We start from the raw sequence: 21,296 nt of genomic DNA, 5'->3' as shown, positions 1-21,296 counted from the left end.
ACGTGAGGAAAAAAATCACAATCAACAATCTTCTTAAACTCCAATGAGTATCTTCCCGGGTCCCCTGTCTTTTATTACGGGACACTCCTCTAACTAATTTAGCAGCAATCCCTTTTGTTGGTGTGGTTGGCAATCATGTGTAGTTAGTAACCTGATGCTTACAGTTAAAAAAAAAAAAATCCCAGGCAACAGTGCAGAGATGTCTAACATGACTGTGTTCTTTAAAGGCCTCTCCCCTTCAGGGCCATCGGATTCAGGACAGCAATGACTGGCAGGGCCAGAGTTCACGCCCGAGGCAGACGGCGGGATACACCACCCTCGGAGCCCGCTCAGCCCGAGGCAGCGAGGGGACACCCAATGCCTCCAGTGCCCAGGACAGACCCACCACTGAGCTTCGCTGACTTAGTGAGACGTGGCACAGCGGTGAGCTCCCTCACGTTGTTCCCTTTATGCAAAAGATGCTGCCTTTCCAGAAAAGGGGGAGATTGGTGGCTCAGCCGTACAGCTCCTCTCCTGCTATGGAGTTCGCTCCTGCTGAGAGAGAGCAGACAGAAACTCATGAGAAAAGTCGGACTCTATGGCTGGGCTGCCCGTGTGGGTAGGCTTTGTCTCCACTGCTTGCTTCCCTTTCTCGTGTGTATCTTCACAGGTGCACACAGGCTTTCTTCCAACCCTGAGTGGATGGAAAGGCACCCAGATCCCTTGGCCTCAGCCAGTGACTCCTCTTTGGGGAGTGACCTCAACGTGGGCGATTTTATTCAAGCGTGTGAACAGACTGAGTTGGACAGAATTTCCCGTTTTGTTTAAAACTTGGTATCCCTGCTGTTCTGAGGCATTTCGGTCTTCTCTTATCCCCTGTCCTCTTTGTGTGCTGAGGAGAGGCGGGATGGGTCTGGCTTTTACAACCTCTGATTGATCCTGGTGCTGGCCCAGCAGTCCCATGACCCCAGTAGTCCCATTCTTTCTCCTCCAGGACTGTTGATCCCCTATCCTCTCCCCCTACTGCCTGCTCTGTCCCTCCTCTGGCTCCTCCTCCATCTTCATTTTCAGCCTCCAACATCAGCTTCTATGTCACTAAGACAAATACAGCACCCAAGCAGAACTTCAGTGCTGTCTTCACTGAATCTCCACATCCTGGCCTTGGCCCCTTACCTGAGACCCCAGGGCACTGGCTCTGCTCCTGCCTGAGGTCCCTTAGCCAACTCTCCATCCCCTGAATCTCTCTTTCTTATCTCCTGAGTCCTAGGTCATTCCCATCTGCCTACAGCTGGCTGAGCTGACTCCCACCAACAATCCTCTCCTGGGTTCCGCTTTCCCCATAGTTAACTTTTTTTCTCTTCTCATCAAAGAAGTCTGGTGTCTACTCTGAACACCAGCCCTTATTTCCGCCTTGTCTCTTTGCTCCAGCCAGGGGTCTCCCCATCCCTCTGCTGAAAAGGCTCTGGTCAGGCCTTCCTAGTACCCTCTACTTTGTCACTTCTCCAGGTCAGTCCTCCGCGGTCTTGCCTATGGCTTATACTTGGAACCGTCGAGCCCTCTTCACTCCTTGGCCATCTCCTTCTTGTGTGGTGGTCCCGTCACTGCACACCCTTGGCTTTCTGCTGACTTCATTAGCCACTGCTGTAAGCTTCCCTTGGCTGGGTTCTCCTCCTGTGCTGTTGAAATGCCCAGGACCTAATCCTTGGGCCTCTTCTCTGTGATCCGTGCGCTCACACCTTTGGTCATCTTATCCGTATCATGGCTGTAAGTGTGATCTGGCAAGTGGACAGGTTCCCATGTTTATATCTCCAGCCAGACCCTTCTCCTACACAAAGGAACATCCCCGTGGATGTCTCACATTCTTGATTTGCCCTCCCAGACAATCCCTAACTACTTCACTTGGTGAAATCCCCTTCTTCCAGTTGTTGAGGCCGAAACCTTCGATGTATCCTCTCTTGACCTCAAACCCTTCACAGAAACCACCAGGAAGTACTGCCGTCCCCTCTGGACTTGCAAAAAAAGAATCCAGTCTTTGATAATTTCTCACCCCCTCTCTATTACTACCCCACCAGCGTCCCTGGCTGGACCCCACGAATGGCCTCCTAACTCATCTTGCTTTTGCCCTGGTCTCACCCTCAGCCTGTTCCCAGCATCGAACCAGATATCTTGGGTTCACGTTCAGCCCACACCCTGTAAGGGCTCCTGTCTCCTCAGAGTCGGAGGCGAATCCCTTCAGTTGGCCACCCTTCCACTGCCCCTCTGAGTCCTCCTGCTTCTCCTTCCCCAGTTCGTCTCGCTCTTCCCTGAGCTTTTCTTCCTTAGGAGGTTTGCTCTTTCTTCCACCTGAGGTTTGTGTAGTCTGTTAACTCGCTGCCTCCGAGTCTTTGTTGCAGGGTCAACTTCTCGCTGAGGCTCTGTCCCCCATGAGTCAAGGCAACCAGCCTCCTTCACACCCCACCTTTCCAGGATTTTTCATACTTGGCTTCCTCCTACTTTTTTTTAATTTCCCCAGCAATTATCATAGTCATGCTTTGTAAGTTAATTGTTGATTTATTTTCTGTCACTGGAATATGAGCTTTTCAAGGATGTTCCTTTGCTTTATGCCCTGGTACATGCATTATGGCACATGGCAGGCATATGACAGCTTTTGGATGATAGTTGAACATATGGATAACATTACTCTATCTCCCCAAAACATGCAGGCTCAGCAGCCTCGTCAAATCCAGCCTAGACTCCAGTCATTGACAGGTGTTAGACACGTGGCTGAGGCTCGACCACCAGCAGGAGCAGAAGCAACGTCTCAGCCTTCAGGTAAAAAGAGGGAGGAAGAAAGATTCGGTGAAGGGCAGAGAATGTTTAGTACATGACGGGGTTAGTCGCTCAGTCGTGTCTGACTCTTTGTGATCCCATGAACTATAACCCACCAGGCCCCTCTCTCCATGGGATCCTCCAGGCAAGAATATTAGACCAGGTTGCCATTTCCTTCTCCAGGGAATCTTCCTGACCCAGGGATCGAACCTGGGTCTCCTGCATTGGCAGGTGGATTCTTTACCACTGCGCCACCAGGGAAGCCCTCTTTTCTGGTGACCCATTGCTAAGTAATGTTTGGTTCCTTTGCTATCTTTTCTACCTCAAAAAAATCTTAGTAGCTGGGGTATAATATTGTCCTTTCTAGTTACCTTTCCCTTTTTGTGTAAATTAACAACTGTTACGCTTGTTTGTACATAGAAGAACTTAAACCGGCATCTGAATCACAGGAATCCTTGCTGAGGAAGAAGAGGGATGTTGGTAGAGATTATCGAGACTTTGTGGTAAATACTCGGCAGAATTTGGTCCACGTTAGAGAGTCGACAAAGGGTATGCTGGCGATTAACAATACAATGTTATGGAGTTGTTTAAGTGTCTATGATGCTTTTATACCGTCATTTTAAGTGGAGGTACCCTCTCACCTTCTTACATTTTATAATAACATTCACTTTTGCAGAAATTAAGACTTACTTTAGAGTCCTGGAGGTACTCATTTTCCTCTCTTCCTTTTATAGACACTAAGATAGAATGACCCAGTTCTTTGGTTGTGCTGAGACATACTGATTAATAAACTGCACCCCCCCAAAAAATAAACATTATTACATATAGTGGCTCCCCTCCCCCAATCCCCAGCTTTTGGGACATTTGTGCTGCAGAGGTTTTCTTTTCATATTTCTGTTAAATAATGAAATATATCTGTTAAATACCTGTATTTAAATACCTCTGTCCTTGAAATTCCTAAGTGTGGGCTTGCATAAGGACTTACCTAAACTCATGTGAGGGATTCTGGATGCCAGGGATATATAACTGCTTATGTCTTTTGCTGACCACCTCCCTTGTTGGATCTAACTCTGGCTCTCAGTATCGTGGTGTCCAGATCGTCTGTTTGGGGTCTGATCAGCCGGACTATCTCATGACTGCCACGTGATTCCATTTTCCCAGGCACGCAAGGTAGCCCGGTAATGCTATTTTCGAATCATGTCCGGCTCAAGTCTTGCTCTCAGAGGCATTTATACAAGTACAACGTCATCTACACGCCAGACATAGAGGATGGACGCAAGCGGGAAGCTTTACTCTCTGAACTTGAAAAGTTACTGGGAAACCGTTGTATATACGATGGAAACTCTTTGCTGTTACCTCACTCGCTAGGGGAAACGGTTAAGTAGTATTCTACGTCTTCCTACATTCTTCTGCTACATCTGTAGTAGTATTTTACATTGTTCTTCTTTCCCATTTTTCACTCTAGAGTAGCCAAACTCTCACCATTCCTGCGCAACAGTTTGTGGAGAAATCCTAAACACTCCTTGCCCACAGGACTTGTAACTAACCCACGTACCATGTTTAATTTTCACTGACACGCTCTAGTGTCTTATCTTACTGCTTAAACTGAGTTTATTTGACATAAAGGTAAAATAAAACTTTTACCTTTTCTGATGGCACAGTATGTTTCAAATGCTGATACTGAAGCTGGATAATGGCAACCCACTCCAGTATTCTTTCCTGGGAAACCCCATTGACAGAGGAGCCCTCGAGGGCTGGAGTCCGTGGGCTCGCAAAAGAGTCAGATAAAACTGAGCAACTGAACAGCAACAACAACAATTTTTAAAATTCCTTGTTCCCTCCTCTTTTGTTTAAGCAGGAAAAAAAAAACAAACCATTAGGAGAAGAATTTACTGTTTTGTCCTATAAACTTCTCCGGTAAAGGGTCAGCTAATTCATGGGAACTTGCTTAAATGAAAGTTTTGACTTGAACATTTAATTCTGACTCTTCTCTTTGGTCGTGCCCATCCCACTTTTTGCCTGCGTCTGCCTATCTGTGGGAGAGACTGATCCTTGCACTTGTGCTGTGCTGGGCAGCCAAGTGACAATTTGATCTGTCACATGGTGGAGCTTAGTTTCCTTGGAAGAACTAAAGGAATTTTTTTTTTTTCTTCCTCTCAGAAAAAGGAAGTGGTCAGCAAGTTGAAAAATGAACCTGTGAAGATAACCTTCGAGCTCTCCAGAGAACTCCAGACCACTTCTCCAGACTGCCTCCGCTATTACAACATTCTCTTTAGAAAGTATGTAAGCGTGTTTCCTTCGGATTCAGTTGACGCACACTACTCTGTGTCAGCGACGCTGCACACAGCCAGTTGCTTCTAGCATTTTGAGTTCTTGACAAGTCCCACATTCTGAGAGGGTGAAGGATCTTCGAGATGAAATGACACTGCAGCTTTAGCAAGGCATGTGCAAATGCCATGGGTTTCTTCAATATTCCACTTCCCACCCACCTCCACCTTCCCTTTCGGGGACCTATCTAGAAGAAGTAATAGACATCAACTATGCACATCCCTGCTTATCTCTTTCTAGAGAAAATACACTTGTTTTCTGTTCTAGACTCACTATAATGAACAATTAGTCAAAACTTGGAACACATAGACTACAAAAGATGTTTCGATTCATTTCTAGGAATGAAGGACATGCTGATGGCCTTTCCATGTTATACTGTTTTATATTACGAAAGAGAAAATTTGAGGTTAAATTAACTTCAGGATTCACCTCAGTAATGTATTATAATTTACTTGTTATTAACAGTCATTATCAGGCATTTTATGTTGTTAGTATAAAGAAAACCACGGACAGGTCGTTTCCCTCTCTAATGCATCCTTATGTGTGTTAACAAAGGCTTACTGATACTTCACTTTCAACAAAAGCTACGCTTCCAATTCTTATGTGTGTTAACAAATGCTTACTAATATTCACTGCACTTTCAACAAAACCTATTCTTCCATTTCTAGAATGTTGGAGAAGATGGATTTGAACCAAATTGGTCGCAACTATTACAATAAAAATAAGAAGACTGAGTTCAACGAGTATAGGTATGTATGAAGTGATCTATGAAGTGCAAAGTTTCACATTCTGTAGACCTAATCATAGAAACTTTTGAGAAAGTTGCTCATCTGAACTGGTGTATGATTTCCAAGTGATCCTTTAAATACTATCCAATGACTGTGAACAACTAAGTTACAACTGAATTTATAATTTAAACTTAAAAATTTATTTACCCTAAAAATTCCTAGCATGATAAGCATAAACTTTTAAGATGGTCAGTTATTGTATAAACTTTAGGAAATCAATCATCTGAAACTTGGATAATTTCTCTGAAATTACAGTCAATCCAACACTTGCCTCTATGTGCATCTATTATTGGTATATGTGTATATAATTTACATATTATAATCGTATATATTCTCACATGAGTATGCTGCTGCTGCTAAGTCGCTTCAGTCGTGTCTGACTCTCTGCGACCCCATAGACGGCAGCCCACCAGGCTCCGCCGTCCCTGGGATTCTCCAGGCAAGAACACTGGAGTGGGTTGCCATTTCCTTCTCCAATGCATGAAAGTGAAAACGGAAAGTGAAGTCACTCAGTCATGTCCGACTCTTCACGACCCCATGGATCTATATATAATAGTTTAAGGCTGCAAGTGGTAATAAAAATGATTTAACAAAGACGTATTACTTCTAACTAGCACATCTGGTAAAAGTCTGTATTTGAAAGTCCTTCAAAAGATCAGTGATTATTAAAAATAAGAGACTAAAACTGACAGCAACAGTGTGCATTTTAGACGGCGAGTTTAGGTCCCCTACCGCTTGGCTTTATGTCCAGAGCTGGGATCTTGACACCCACACCTAACTTGTTTGCAGGTTGGAAATATGGCCTGGCTATGTTACTTCTATTCTTCCATATGAAACTGGTCTTACTCTCTGTGCTGATGTGAGCCACAAACTGCTCCGAATGGAAACTGCTTATGACTTAATATCACACACTCGTGAAAAAGCCAGAGGAGAAGATGCCAAAGAGAAAATTCTTAGAAAATTAGTTGGGTCATCTGTTCTTACAAAGTAAGTCTGCTTTTTGAAAACCTATGCCATCACTTTTACTTTTTTTCATTAGAGATGTTCCTAGGATTTTAAAATGATTAAATGTTGGCATTCAGAAGCAGAAATAGCATGAAAATGGTAAGAATTGTTAGATACTTTTTCTCACAGAGTTACACAGCATAGAAGTATGTAAGAACGTAAGAAGTCAATTGTAATACTGTGCAGTCCCTGCATGTCCTCCTGTTAATTCGGTCGTTGGCTCTGAATCCTTATTGCACATGAGGGTGTGTATGCTTCTTCCAAATTTATTTTCCTTTCTCTTTGTCTATAGCTATTTTTAAAAATTTGTGCTCAATTATAGTCTAGCAAATTTCCATTTGAAGGAAGTTTTTGTTTTTAATCTCCCTCTACACCAGAAATCTTAAGTTGATAAGAGGACATTTTGACTAAGTAAGTTTAAAACCAGTCTTAAGAAGACCAGAGCTGGAAGACCGTACTTCCTAATTTCAAACCTTATTATGAAGCTACAGTAATCAAGACAGTGTGATGCTGGTGTAAGGATAGACATAAACGTCAGTGAAACAGAATAAGGAATCCATGCGTTTAACCCTCACTATTAAAGTCAGTTGACTTTTTGACAAGGGTATGGGGACAATTCAGTCAAGGAAAGAATAGTCTTCTTTTCAACACCTGTTGCTGGGGTAGCTGTATATTTACCTGCCTCTTCATCATAGGATATACAAAATCAATTCAAATTTACTAAAAAATTAACTCAAAATAGACCTAAATAAAAACTTTAAAAGAAAACATGAGTAAACGATTTGAGTTATGCAAAAACCTAATTAGAAAAGTCACCAAAAGCACAAGTGATGCCAAAAACAAAAAAACAAAAACCCCAAATTGGACTTAACCAAATACAAAATGTCCTTAAAGAACACTGTCATAAAGGTGAACAGACAGCTGGCAGAATGGGGGAAATATCTGCAAATCTATGTAGTAAACAATTTGTGTCTAGAAGCATAAAGAATATTTACAACTCAATATTGAAAGAAACTTGACTTTAAAAAATGAGCAAAGAGTCTGAATAGACATTTCTCCACCTAGAATATACAAATGGCCAATAATCACGTGAAAAGATGCTCAGCATCCTTAGCTATCAGGGAAATGCAAATTCAAACCACAATGAAATGCTACTTCCTGTCTAACTAGGTTAGCTAAAATTGAAAAAGAAAGATGTTAAAAAGTGTTGGCAAGGATGTGGAAGAATTGGAACCAACCATCATGCACTTGGTATGGCCTTGCTGAAGAGCCTGTCATTTCCTCAGTATGTGAAATATAGCATTACCATATGACCCAGCAGTTCTACTCCTAGAGTAGAAATAAAACCGTGTCCACCAAAATTGGCATATGAATATCTACACCACCACTATTCACAACAGACTGAGTGTAAACGACCCAAATGTTCATCACCTGGTAAATGGATAAACACAAGTGTGGTATGTCTATACAAGGGTATATTATTTGTCAGTAAAAAGGAAGGAAGTAGCAATACATGCTGCAGTGTGACTGAACCCTGAAGAAACCCAGTCAGGGTGTCTTGTATAATTCAATTTATATGAAATGTGATGAGTAGGCCAACACATAGGGGCAGGAGGTAAGCTCGTAGTGGTTTAAGGTCTGGGTGGAACAAGGGGGTGACTTAGAGTTAAGTATAACTTATAGTAAAGTATAGTTAAGCTCATAGTTAAGGTGTTTCTTCTTTGGTTGATGAAAATATTCTAAATGTATCTAAAATGGATGCATGACTCTGTGAATATACTAAAAACCACTAGATTTCACACTTACATGAGTGAATTGCATGTTATATGAATTAATCTTAACAAAGCCGATATAGCCTACAATTAGAGTAGGATTTTAAACCACTTCCTTTTTATATGGTTTCATGCACTAAAGTCAGGAATAATACCATATGTTCCATGATTATTCTGCAGGTATAACAACAGAACCTACAGAGTGGATGATATTATTTGGGAGATGTCTCCCAGCTCTACATTTACCAAATCAGATGGCAGTGAAATCTCCTTTGTAGACTACTACAAGGAGGTATGAAATTTTCTTTAAATGCATTCATCTTAAAAATTTTTCCTATTATATAGTTAAGTATAAGTCTCAAGTCTTATTTAGATGTACTGCTACTGCTACTGCTAAGTCACTTCAGTCGTGTTCGACTCTGTGTGACCCCAGAGATGGCAGCCCACCAGGCTCCCCCGACCCTGGGATTCTCCAGGCAAGAACACTGGAGTGGGTTGCCATTTCCTTCTCCAATGCATGAAAGTGAAAAGTGAAAGTGAAGTCGCTCAGTCATGTCCGACCCTCAGTGACCCCATGGACCGCAGCCTACCAGGCTCCTCCGTCCATGGGATTTTCCAGGCAGGATACTGGAGTGGGGTGCCATTGCCTTCTCCGATTTAGATGTACATTTGTATATATTTGTGTATAAGCTTGCTCCCTTTGGGTCTTTGTAGCTTGGCTCATAGCAATTATCCATGTATTCCAGTGCCTTGTCTAGTGCCTTGTCTATAGGGTAAAGTCACACAATTAGAATGGCTCCAAGATGGCCCTCCCGGTCAGTTTTAGATGTGGCTGTGGTGGTTTTAAATACGTAGATGAGCTGTTAGGTAGAAAATAAAATATAGTAGAACTTCAGAAATGAGAACGTTACGGAGTAGCTTCAGCCCTACACGACTTGGTTCAAAAAGAATGACCAACTGCAATCTGAAATGATTATCTGCCTGTTATGTGTTAAATCTCTTAATTCATGGATTCCTCTATTTTGAATTTAAGTGCTCACAAAGACATAAACTGAGGCCAGTTGGTGAGGTTGGTTTTCTAGTTTTGGCTCATAAAAGAAAGATAATTAAAGGCATGGTAGATACATGTGACAAATGGAAAGAATTTATAAATGGATCATTTTTTAAAAGTTATAAATTGACATTTAAAGAGCCTGTATTATACTGGGACCCAAAGCTACTTGGAATTTGTATGTACATAGCCCTCTGATGTCCCTTCAAGGGTTGGTTATTATGACATCTTCATTTGTGTTTCATACTTATTGCTTGTTCATTTTGATCCCTCAAGCATTTAGTGAATGCCTATTATATATCTTGGGTATACATTAGTAAGACAATTGAGTTCTCACTCTCAAGGGACTTGCATTCTCATAGTAGACAGAGAGGTGATGAAAGAAGAAAACTATTCTAATAGTTACAAGGGATATGGAGACAATTAAAATTGGGTGGCATTGTGGAGAGTGTCTGGTGGCTACTTGGTTTGCATATTCTTCAAAAGCTCCTCAGAGAAGGTGATACCTAATGTCAGCAAGGAGCAAGCTGGGTGTGGATGAAGGAAAAGAGATGGTATAAAGACACTATTTTCAGGATGGGCATGGTGTATCCAGAGCCCAAACAAGGGTGGAGTGTTCTCGAGAGAACCTGGATGTTATCGTCCAGTCAACGTATGCAGATATTTGTAAGATGTCTCGTCTAATGTACAGAGAATGGGCTGCTGCTGCTGCTAAGTCACTTCAGTCGTGTCCGACTCTGTGCGACCCCATAGACGGCAGCCCACTAGACTCCCCTGTCCCTGGGATTCTCCAGGCAAGAACACTGGAGTGGGTTGCCATTTCCTTCTCCAATGCATGAAAGTGAACAGTGAAAGTGAAGTCACTCAGTCGTGTCCAACTCTTCGTGACCCCATGGACTGCAGCCTACCAGGCTCCTCTGTCCATGGGATTTTCCAGGCAAGAGTACCAGAGTCGGGTGCCATTGCCTTCTCCAAGAGAATGGGCTGCATGGGGGTAAAAATGGAGGAAGGGAAGCCCATGAGAAGGTTATTAAGTCAGTTAACTTACATGGTGCTTGGTCTGGAGTACGGTGGGAGAAGTATGGAGAGGACATAGTGAAGGCTTGGATGTGATAAGCGGTGGAAAGGGATGACCGAAACGTAACCCTTTGGGCTTTATCTGAGGAAGTGAGTGGAGGGTGGCATTATTGACTGAAATGGGGGACTCTGTGGGAGGAGCTGGTTTGGAGACTGTTCTGGGATAAGATAGGCACTGATGGAGTTGCAAACTGAAATATCACTGAGTTCATTTTAAAAGGTTTGCTTCTGGCTTGAATACTTCTGGCTCTTAAAGGCTCGGAGATCCCATCTGTTACCACTTTGTGGCTCTACCATCTTAACAAGTGGACTCCAAGGTTTGGATGTTAGAAGAGAGCTAGAAGCAGCTTACTGGCTCTTAGGTCCCTTAGGCTGAAAGTTGTAGGCTGACGCGCTACTTCCAGTCATACTTGTGAAAATTCAGTCCTATAGCCTGAACCTAACTCAATGAACAGTTCTCTTCCATGCACAGATGTGGTGAGCTCAATATCATTTCTCTGCCAAATTAAAGCATGCTCTCTGGGCCTGTCGATAAGTTTGGAGTCACAGGGTGTACAGCCTGGAGTTTTCATTTTGGAAACAAGCTCCAGTGAGTGAAAGTGAAAGTCGCTTGGTTGTGTCCGACTCTTTGCAACCCCATGGACTATACAGTCTATGGAATTCTCCAGGCCAGAATACTGGAGTGGGTAGCCTTTCCCTTCTCCAGGGGATCTTCCCAACGCAGGGATCAAACCCAGGTCTCCTGCACTGCAGGCAGATTCTGTACCAGCTGAGCCACAAGGGAAGCCCAAGAATACTGGAGTGGGTAGCCTATCCCTTCTCCAGCAGATCTTTCCGACCCAGGATCGAACTGGGGTCTCCTGCATTGCAGGCGGATGCTTTACCAACTGAGCTACCAAGGAAGCCTTTAAATGCCAGATGGTACCACAATTCATGTGGCTAACTCATTACTGATGATGACCTTGCTAACAAGCAGCTTAAGAACAAAATCTATGAAGAACCTCCACTTTGGGTTGGGAGTACAGGCACCCTGTTGTACAAGAATTTTCTGCCTTCAGGATAGGAACTTCTATATGTGATGTCTTAGAAGATGCCTTTCCTTACTGGCCATGAAATTAAAAGACGCTTACTCCTTGGAAGGAAAGTTATGACCAACCTAGATAGCATATTCAAAAGCAGAGACATTACTTTGCCAACAAAGGTTCATCTAGTCAAGGCTATGGTTTTTCCTGTGGTCATGTATGGATGTGAGAGTTGGACTGTGAAGAAAGCTGAGTGCCAAAGAATTGATGCTTTTGAACTGTGGTGTTGGAGAAGACTCTTGAGAATCCCTTGGACTGCAAGGAGAGCCAACCAGTCCATTCTAAAGAAGATCAGTTCTGGGTGTTCATTGGAAGGACTGATGCTGAAGCTGAAACTCCAGTACTTTGGCCACCTCATGCAAAGAGTTGACTCATTGGAAAAGACTCTGATGCTGGGAGGGATTGGGGGCAGGAGGAGAAGGGGATGACAGAGGATGAGATGGCTGGATGGCATCTCTGACTCGATGGACTTGAGTTTAAGTGAACTCTGGGAGCTGGTGATGGACAAGGAGGCCTGAAGTGTTGCGATTCATGGGGTCGCAAAGAGTCGGACACAACTGAGCTACTGAACTGAACTGAACTTCCTTACTGGAAGCAGGGCTAAGGATTTAGGGCTAATAAACAAGGAGGAATTCTGGGAATAGATGTATAACTGCCACTCTAAAAAGTGGCCAGGGCTTTTTTGTTCCCTGTTAGTAACGGGGATCCTCTTAAAAGTTCTCAGTGTGTTTTAGAAAGTTTCAAGGCATGACTGTGGTGAGAAATACATACTCCAAGAGCCTCTCACCAAAAAGGGTAGCACGATGATTCCATTGTTTGGTGGGTGTCCTGCTTGGCCATCAGTGATCCCTGGGACATCAAATCAAGAGAACATTTAGGATATTTTTGGTGCTTTCTTGAACTTGGGGAAACTGTATCACCACACCTCTGGGCCTCCAGTTGTGACCTGAAAGTATACCTTTGCACCTATTTACGTGACATTACTGAGGTTTTGCTAACGGTCATGCCAGTGTTCGTTCTTCTGTTCAACAGCGGTATGGTACAGTGGTCACTACCTTAAATCAACCACTTTTGATCACCAAAGGCAAATGGAAAAAGAGCCGACAGGACACACCTCATCAGCCTATCATGCTGGTTCCTGAGCTGTGCCACCTGACAGGTACTGCGGATTTATCCCATCTTCGTAAAAGACACCCTTTCTTTAAAGTCACCAATATTACTTTACAGCCTTTTTAATAAGATTCCACATGACCCAGACCTGTGTTCTCTCTGATTTCCTCCTCCTTCCGGACACAATAGTTAAGTCTCTTCTAATACAAATCTATTCTTGCTCGTTCAGCATGTTATCGTTCAGATTTTTTTTTTTTTTAAAAGGCTTAACGGATGACATGCGTAAAGACTACAGAATGATGAGAGACTTGTCCACCCACACGAGGATGGATCCTGATAGAAGGCAGCATAAACTGCTCACATTTATGGATGCTTTAAGAAAGTAAGTGCTTGGGAATTCCATGGCGATCCAGTGGTTAGGACTCTGCTTTCACTGCTGAGGACGCAGGTTCAACCCCTGGTTGGAGAACTAAGATCCCACAAGCCGTGTGGAGTAAGTGCTACTTTTCTGTGTGGGAGTATGAAGTAAAGACCTGTGTGGGTCACTTGGCATCTCAGATTTCTTCAATTAAACAGTGATGATGGGGAAGAAAATTATATTTGGGAGGAGACGGGGGAGGGAAGGGCAACTATTTTTTTCTGTCATTGTGAGGGTGAGACTGAAATAGATTCTAAGTGCCCGCACAAATGTGAGAACAAAGACAGGACTGTTGCAGAGTTTAGGGAGTTTATTGGCGGCATCTTGACACAAAGGACAGGCAATGAGGATCTTTAGATGAGAGCAACACTGACTTGTGTTTTGCAAATGGATAATTATCTTTGCTTATTTTCTTGGGTTTGGTCATGTGGAAATGTCTTTTCTTTCAGAAATAATACTGTGCAGAAGGAGCTTCGAGACTGGAATTTGGAACTTGAGGAGGGGTTTTTGTCCTTTTCTGGAAGAACTCTGCAAGATGTAAGAATTCACCAAGGAAGAAGGATGGTAAGAGCTTCATAATTGTCATGTCAGAATTGGGTCAAATTACTAACAACCCAAAGAGGGACTAACTTGGTCGTGTCAATAACTCTTTCCAGACTACCTGTCCTTTCTCTATGAGAGGACAAGTCAGCATTCGATAAAAATGCATGTAACATGCTTGGCATATAGTAAACTCATATGTGTTATATATTATATCTTTGTTATTAATAGTATTGTGTACATTCTCTTGTGGCACAATAATCTATCAAATGTATCCTTAGAGAGTCACAATATCCTTAAAAGTCAAATATCTAAAATCAAAATAACCCAGAATTGCTCATGGTAGAACTCCAGTGTTACTAACCTATATCTTGAAAAATAGCTAATACATTAGATCAGCTGCTGAAGTCTACAATGGACAAAGATTTCCTTGAGATTGCTTTTTTAAGTCAATGTTTAATACTCCCAGTAATCTCATCTCAGTTGTTTGTGATTTCATAGATCCATACACTTAAAATTTTTTTATTTGGCTGTACTGGATCTTAGTTGCAGCATGAAAAATCTAGTTCCCTGACCTGGAATCGAACCTGAGCCCCTGGCATTGGGAGCAGAGACTCTTAACCATTGGACCACCAGGGAAGTCCCAATCCATGCAGTTTGAATATTTGTCTCATGCAGTCTGGTGTTACCTGTTCTTATCCTTCAGCATTTTGAAAACACATCATAATGGCAGCAGAAAGCAAGTGGCTTGTTGATTTCTTGATGTTAATGGACGTTTTTTAGAATATAATGTTTTGGAGCTTTCAAGGATCAACTAATGAATGAGAATTTCACGTTTAAAACTTGAACTCTGTCCAAATTCTTATAACTCTGTCTTATGGGGATGGGGGAAGCAGGGCGGGGGGCGATTACGTTTTTAGCAAACATGTTTGAAAGCATGTCAGATTTTATATTAGTTATAATAAACTTATCATGACTGAAGTTTAAAATGATAATGTTTCATAGGAAATACCACAGCATTTACAATGGAAAGGGTCTTAGATGGTGTCAGTTTTTCTTTTTTAATGAATTTTATACCATGGCTTGGAATTCTCTTCCAGTTTGACAACCATAAAGCAGACTGGTCAAAAAACACAAGGGAGGCACCATTACTTAGAGCAATGTCACTGGATCATTGGCTAATAGTCTATACTAAGGGAAATTATGAAACAGCCCTGACCTTGCAGCAGAATCTACAGAGAGTGACACCCAAAATGGGCATAACTGTGAGAAATGCAAAACTGTAAGTAGAGCAGAAATTATTTATGATTTCAAAACTGGTTGCTGGCAATCTGAACGTGGAAAGACTTCTGAAACTGTAGGACTCTGACTTGTTATCCAAACTCTAAAATGTATGTGAACAAAAAAGTAAAGTCTACTCCAGCCTGCATGTATTAAATCAGACTCTTGGGATCTGTAGATTTCTGGCTATTGGGCTTCATCTTGAGGACATGAGAATTAGCAAGTGGATGGGGTGGAGGGGGGGAGATGGTAAAAACTAGTTTCCAGCCGTATTTCCAAAAATGGAACTTGGTTTTGTCTTAAAAACTTTCAACTGAAATGCTTATTTTGTTTTGTATCATGTTTCATTGCTGTATAAAATCTTGTTACATGTAGCACTCTTCATTATTTTTGAAATATGAAATACTTATTTTCTAGGCTTGAAGCAGCTGATACAGTCCAATCTTACATAAGAACCTTAGAAAAACATGCTTCACAAAAAACACAGATGGTAAGTGTCTATGTGATGTGTGCCCCCTCCTTAGTGAGTGAGCTGCATTTGAATGTATTAATATCTTTGAATTGAGATGTTGCCATTGGTTTCCCAAATCAGCCAAAAAATAGAAATTTACCCCTGTAATGTAGCTCAATACAGACTTTGGGGTTTTAGCTACTACCTAATATCACTGTGTTATGCTCATTCTTTCAGGCTTGAGGACTTAGAATTTTTAAGTCTCAAACTGAAAAACACCGTAAAAATATTAGGTAATATGGATTATGGTAGTCACGTGTGTACTATTTCTCTCTCCAGCTGTAACCTGCAAAGTCTGTGATCTGGTCTCTTCCAGTGTCCTTTCTTTTGTCTGGTATTTCTCTTGGGATTTTTCCTTTTCCCCATCCGATGTCTTAGACCAAGCTGTCAAAAGTGTTGTACCTAAATTACTAAAGTTACTTCTTTTTCCTTCCTTCTTTGGATGCCTTGTTCAAACTCATCTCACATTCTTCCTTCATCATCCAAAATGCTCCTAAAAGGGATCTTTTGATTCTTGATCACAAAAGCAGCATATTCATCTTATTGGCTTATCCATAGAGCCTAGCCTTCTCTCTCCTTTTAGCTTCTACCAGGGAACCTTTTAGGCTACGCTGAATGCTACCTTCTGTGAGCCACCATGCTAGCGGTAAAGAACGTGCCTGCTAATGCCGGAGATATAAGAGGCTCGGGTTCGATCCCTGGAGCGGGAAGATCCCCTTGAGTAGGAAATAGCAACCTACTATATTCTTGCTGGAGAACCCCATGGACAGAGCTACATTCCATAGAGTCACAGAGTCGGACACAACTGAAGCGACTTAGCACGCATGCATGATGGCTACTTTCTGTGAGCCATTATCATACTCAAATGAAATGTCTTACTTTGGAAATCCCATTCTTAAGTCTTGTGTGCTTGCTTCCTGTCACTGTGATTGAACACCAGGCTTAATTCTTCTCTGGTGTTGTAGCCTTAAACCTTAAATGCTTAGCTAGGGCAGGGAAGCCTCTGGTGGGACTCAGCAAAGACTCACATGTTAGAATGGCATTGAAGAGGCCATGGTGGTGGGTCTGCATCCCAACTCATGACATGACTTTGTCCACTGAGCATCTGCCTGGAAAGTGAAAGACTGCCTTTCTAATTGTGGGCATGTCTTTTAAGAAAGTGTATCTGTATCTTCAATGGGAACGTGTCCCACTTTTACCCATTTATCCTGGCTTTGCTTTTTGGAACAATATCTCTTATTCAAGGTGCCCCTTAAACATTTTAAGGTATTTTTTGTTTCAGATGGTGGGGAGAACATGCCCATAATCATATACACTCCAAACAACTGGAATGACTGATGAAACAGCAACTGGAAATTATGTGCAAAATATCTTTAGGCATAATGGCACCCCACTCCAGTACTCTTGCCTGGAAAATCCCATGGATGGAGGAGCCTGGTAGGCTGCAGTCCATGGGGTTGCTAAGAGTCGGACACGACTGAGCGACTTCACTTTCCCTTTTCACTTTCATGCATTGGAGAAGGAAATGGCAACCCACTCCAGTGTTCTTGCCTGGAGAATCCCAGGGACAGAGGAGCCTAGTGGGTTGCCGTCTATGGGGTCGCACAGAGTCAGACACGACTGAAGCGACTTAGCAGCAGTAGCAGCAGCAGAAGTCTCCCTAGACCCATAACAAAGGGGAATTCATGTGTATAAGCAGGGGTGAAGCCATGTGGCTCACAAATTTCAAAGTCTGTGTGGCATTGGGTGGGTGGGGGGCCAGAACCAGTCTGTTTAAAGTAATCCACTGAATGTGATAGGAAGACATCAAGCCACATATTTATATCTAAAATTAAATGTTAACTTCCCAAATGTTAAAGTGAATTGGTGGTAATACTAGAAGAGTTCATAAGTACTCACATAGTTCGGGAATATTTTCCTTATGGCGTGTGCAGACAAAAGATTATAGATCACTATTTTAAACAGGTCATGATGAGGAAGCATAAGTGTTTGAATAATAAATTAATTCCTATAAACGTGTGAGTTGGAGGAGTAAGACAGATATACAGGAAATAAAAGCACATTTAAACTACAGATTTTTTTAAACTAGGAAGGAAAAGAAATCTATTGAGGTAATAATTTAAGGCAAAAAGAATAAAATAACCAGCTTATATTAATACATAATACTACCTATTCCTCAAAATCCAATATTGGCAGTAAAAATGCCAACTGTGAACACAGTGCCCATTGTTTTAAATAGAGGATCTTTTATAATTTTTCTGTTTTAAAAATGAGTACACATCAGTCCAGTGTAAAAGCTCCACTATTTTCGTGAGATTTTAAAACCTTTTTGTTTTCATATTTTCAGACTTATAGGAAAGTACAACTCTCTTTACAACCATCATTCAGGTTTCCCAATCAGTAAATTTTGTCACATTTCTATAAACATTCTTTTTCCCTCTCTATACCTACCTGTGTTGTGCTGTGCTCAGTCTCTTCAGTCGTGTCCGACTCTTTGTGACCCCATGGACTGTAGCCCACCAGGCTCCTCTGTCCCTGGGGGTTCTCCTGGCAAGAAGACAGGAGTGGATTTCCGTGCCTTCCTGCAGGGGATCTTCCCTCCCTGGGGATTCAACCTGCATCTCTAACGTCTCCCGCATTGGCAGGCAGGCTCTTTCCCAGTAGTGCCACCTGGGAAGCCCTCTATGTCTACCCACGTATGACCATTCTTTCCTCTTCATTACACATTACTATATGTGTATATACACCTGTGTGTCGCTGTTCACAGCAGCTGCAGGTGTGCACATGGGTTCCCAGGTGGCTCATCCACCTGCCAGCGCAGGAGATGAAGACGACGTGCATTCAGTCCCTGGGTCGGGAAGATCCCCTGGAGGAGGAAATGGCAACCCACCCCAGGATTCTTGTCTGGGAAATCCCATGGACAAAGGAGCCTGGTGGGCTATAGTCCATGGGGTTGCCAAGAGTCAGACACAACTGAATGGATAAGCACACAGGCACACAAACGTGTGTGTATGTGTTTTTCCTCAGCCATTTATCTGATCTACACACCTAATTCGAATTCCACCTTCATCCCCTTTTATGGCCAAATAAATTCTTTTGTTCATCCAGGGTCCCCTGAGGCACCTGACAGGCTCTTTTAGCCTTCTTTTAATCTGGGAAGTATCTTTAATCTGTCTTTGGGTTTTACGACCTTGACATCTTATATCTTTCCTAAAAATGAACTGGTTAGTATGGAGAATTATAGTATGGTTAATATTTCTCTTGATTAAATGGATTACGCAGGTAATGCATTTAATAAAATCTCATACATACCCTTTCATGGGCCCTGTGGCTCAGCTGGTAAACAATCCGCCTGCAATGTGGGAGACCTGGGTTCAATCCTTGGGTTTGGAAGGCCCCCTGGCAAAGGGAAAGGCTACCCAGTCCAGTGTTCTGGCCTGGAGAACGGGACTGTACAGTCCATGGGTTGCAAAGAGTCAGACAGGACTGAGCCACTTTTACTTTACCCTTTCATGTAAAAAGAAAAACTTGCTAAATCTACAATGAGAAAAGAATTGCCCTAATCTGATAATGTCTGCCAAAAACTTCTGTAAGTATCATTATGTTGAAAAGAATATATTGATGACTTTTTCCCACTAGTCAGAAACAAGTCAAGCAGGAACCTCTCTTCCTAACTGCTTAGTATCCTATTGAAGGTCCTGGCGAGAGTTTGGAACCTTGTAAATCAGGCAATTTCCATAACAACTCCCCGAATTTGTTTGCTGGTATTGGGGGGAGAGTAAAATGGGGATAATATTTCTAAGTAGACTGTTGAGATAAGTAACCAAATCAAGTAAAATGCTTGGTGAGTGCCCCACACATAGTGATCATCCATCAATGGTGACTGTCCTGATGATGCTTTAGTACAGTCCATGTTCTTAACCCACTGTGTCGACTTCATGATAAACTCCAGGAAATCAAATGACCAGCATAGAAGCGTCTGGCAGGTTTAAGGGACTGATGCGTATTTCCAAATAATACCTCACAGCCTGTCTCTTCCATACGTTCACACTAACAATTGTTGAATGAAGTGTGATTCTAGACCCTTCACGCTCATGGACTCAGGTATCTGTTTAAACAGGCTGTACTTTGTCAGTGATCCAACGCTACGTTCCTCGACACAGCATCCATTTCCCACGTCATCGTGTTCTCGCATCTTGGGGAGTTTCACGTTTGCTTCCTTTCAAGGTCCTTTGCCTGCTGCCCACTGACAACAAGGAAATTTACGATGGCATAAAAAGATACCTGTGCATCAATTACCCAATTCCAAGCCAGTGTGTGTTGAAACGGACCTTGGATAGACCTAAGACGCCAGTGACCATCGCTACAAAAATTGCTCTGCAGATGAACTGCAAGCTGGGAGGTGCCCTCTGGAAGGTGGACATAGGAGTACGTGGGGATTCTGTTGGCTTCTCTTGCTTTCATCCATCTTTGGCAGAATTTGTTAAGGTCCTATTTAAATTGTAAATTTGCTTTGTGTTCTGTTCTAACTCAATATTCTATCCTGTTTAAAACTTAAGTTGCAGAACGCAATGTTCATCGGTATCGATTGTTTCCACGATATTGAACGTCGACGGAAGTCAGTCGCGGGATTTGTGGCAAGCATCGATCCAGACCTGACGCGGTGAGTTAATCTTTGGGAGTGTTTAGTGGGGAGACCAGATGACAGAGGTGGCCCGCATGCACGTTGCCGGCAAGATCCATGGACAGGTTGTTCTTAGCAATGTGCTTTCCTGACCTTCTGGCAAAGTTAGGCTCCCAAAACATTCTGTGTGGAAGCTTCTGGCCATTCTCTTTTGCTGCATGACAACTGCGACAAATGTGGCCGCTTAAGACAATGCCCACGTGACCACGGGCTGTCCTGTGGGTCAGATGGTGGTGGTGGCAGGGCTCTCGGGGCCTTACAAGCATTTGCTACGTGTAAATCCTGAGAAGGCAGTGAAAATGTAGAGCCAGAATGCCTCACCCCATCCACCGAGTGCACATTCAGATGACGAGACAAACATACGTCATGACCGTTTATCAGGCCATCCCAAGACTGAAGTGAACAAGAGTGTGGTAGGGTTAGACATGCGAGGCAAATCGGTGATTGTCCTTGATACGCTGAGCACTGGTTACAGTATCTATTGCTGTTTTGAAGAAAACTGTTCCCTCCAAGCAGATTCATACGGATGAACTGCTGTTTAATCGATTCATAAGGATGACTCCTGACCTATGAAATATGAGGAGGAGTCTGCCAAAAAACCCAGGGTTTGTACCTGGTGGAATTCAACAGTAGGAGCCATATGTATTCAAAGCATGTGTAATTTGTAGCTAATGTTAATGGCTGTTTCCATTCTATTTTACTGTTTGTATGCATTCAAAATGTTACAAAATGTCTAAGATATGGCAAGAGACCAATACTGGGATCACTGCAGGGGCATGAACACACGGATCTTTAGTTGGATCCTCAGCTACTGACAGTGAATTTGCTGGGGGGTGGGGGGGGCATGCATAGATTAACTTCA

The 21,296-nt window shown here is 42.7% G+C and overlaps 1 protein-coding gene across 1 annotated transcript in view; it reads left to right on the top strand.

The window, feature by feature from the left end:
• Positions 1–21,296, top strand: part of PIWIL3 (piwi-like RNA-mediated gene silencing 3) — a 60,546-nt gene that overhangs the window by 35,941 nt on the left and 3,309 nt on the right. Inside the window, exons 5-15 of the mRNA XM_010828848.1 lie at positions 243–423; positions 4,948–5,066; positions 5,784–5,864; positions 6,693–6,890; positions 8,861–8,972; positions 12,923–13,049; positions 13,265–13,382; positions 13,868–13,988; positions 16,334–16,377; positions 19,914–20,178; positions 20,310–20,413. Of these exons, the coding sequence (XP_010827150.1) occupies positions 243–423; positions 4,948–5,066; positions 5,784–5,864; positions 6,693–6,890; positions 8,861–8,972; positions 12,923–13,049; positions 13,265–13,382; positions 13,868–13,988; positions 16,334–16,377; positions 19,914–20,178; positions 20,310–20,413 (1,470 nt within the window). The remainder of the gene's footprint in view (positions 1–242; positions 424–4,947; positions 5,067–5,783; positions 5,865–6,692; positions 6,891–8,860; positions 8,973–12,922; positions 13,050–13,264; positions 13,383–13,867; positions 13,989–16,333; positions 16,378–19,913; positions 20,179–20,309; positions 20,414–21,296) is intronic.

Source organism: Bison bison, unplaced genomic scaffold, assembly GCF_000754665.1.
Source record: "Bison bison bison isolate TAMUID 2011002044 unplaced genomic scaffold, Bison_UMD1.0 scf7180017864495, whole genome shotgun sequence".
Lineage (NCBI taxonomy): Eukaryota > Metazoa > Chordata > Mammalia > Artiodactyla > Bovidae > Bison > Bison bison.
Note: the sequence above shows the minus strand (reverse complement) of the source record. Positions and strands in the feature narration are given on the sequence as shown.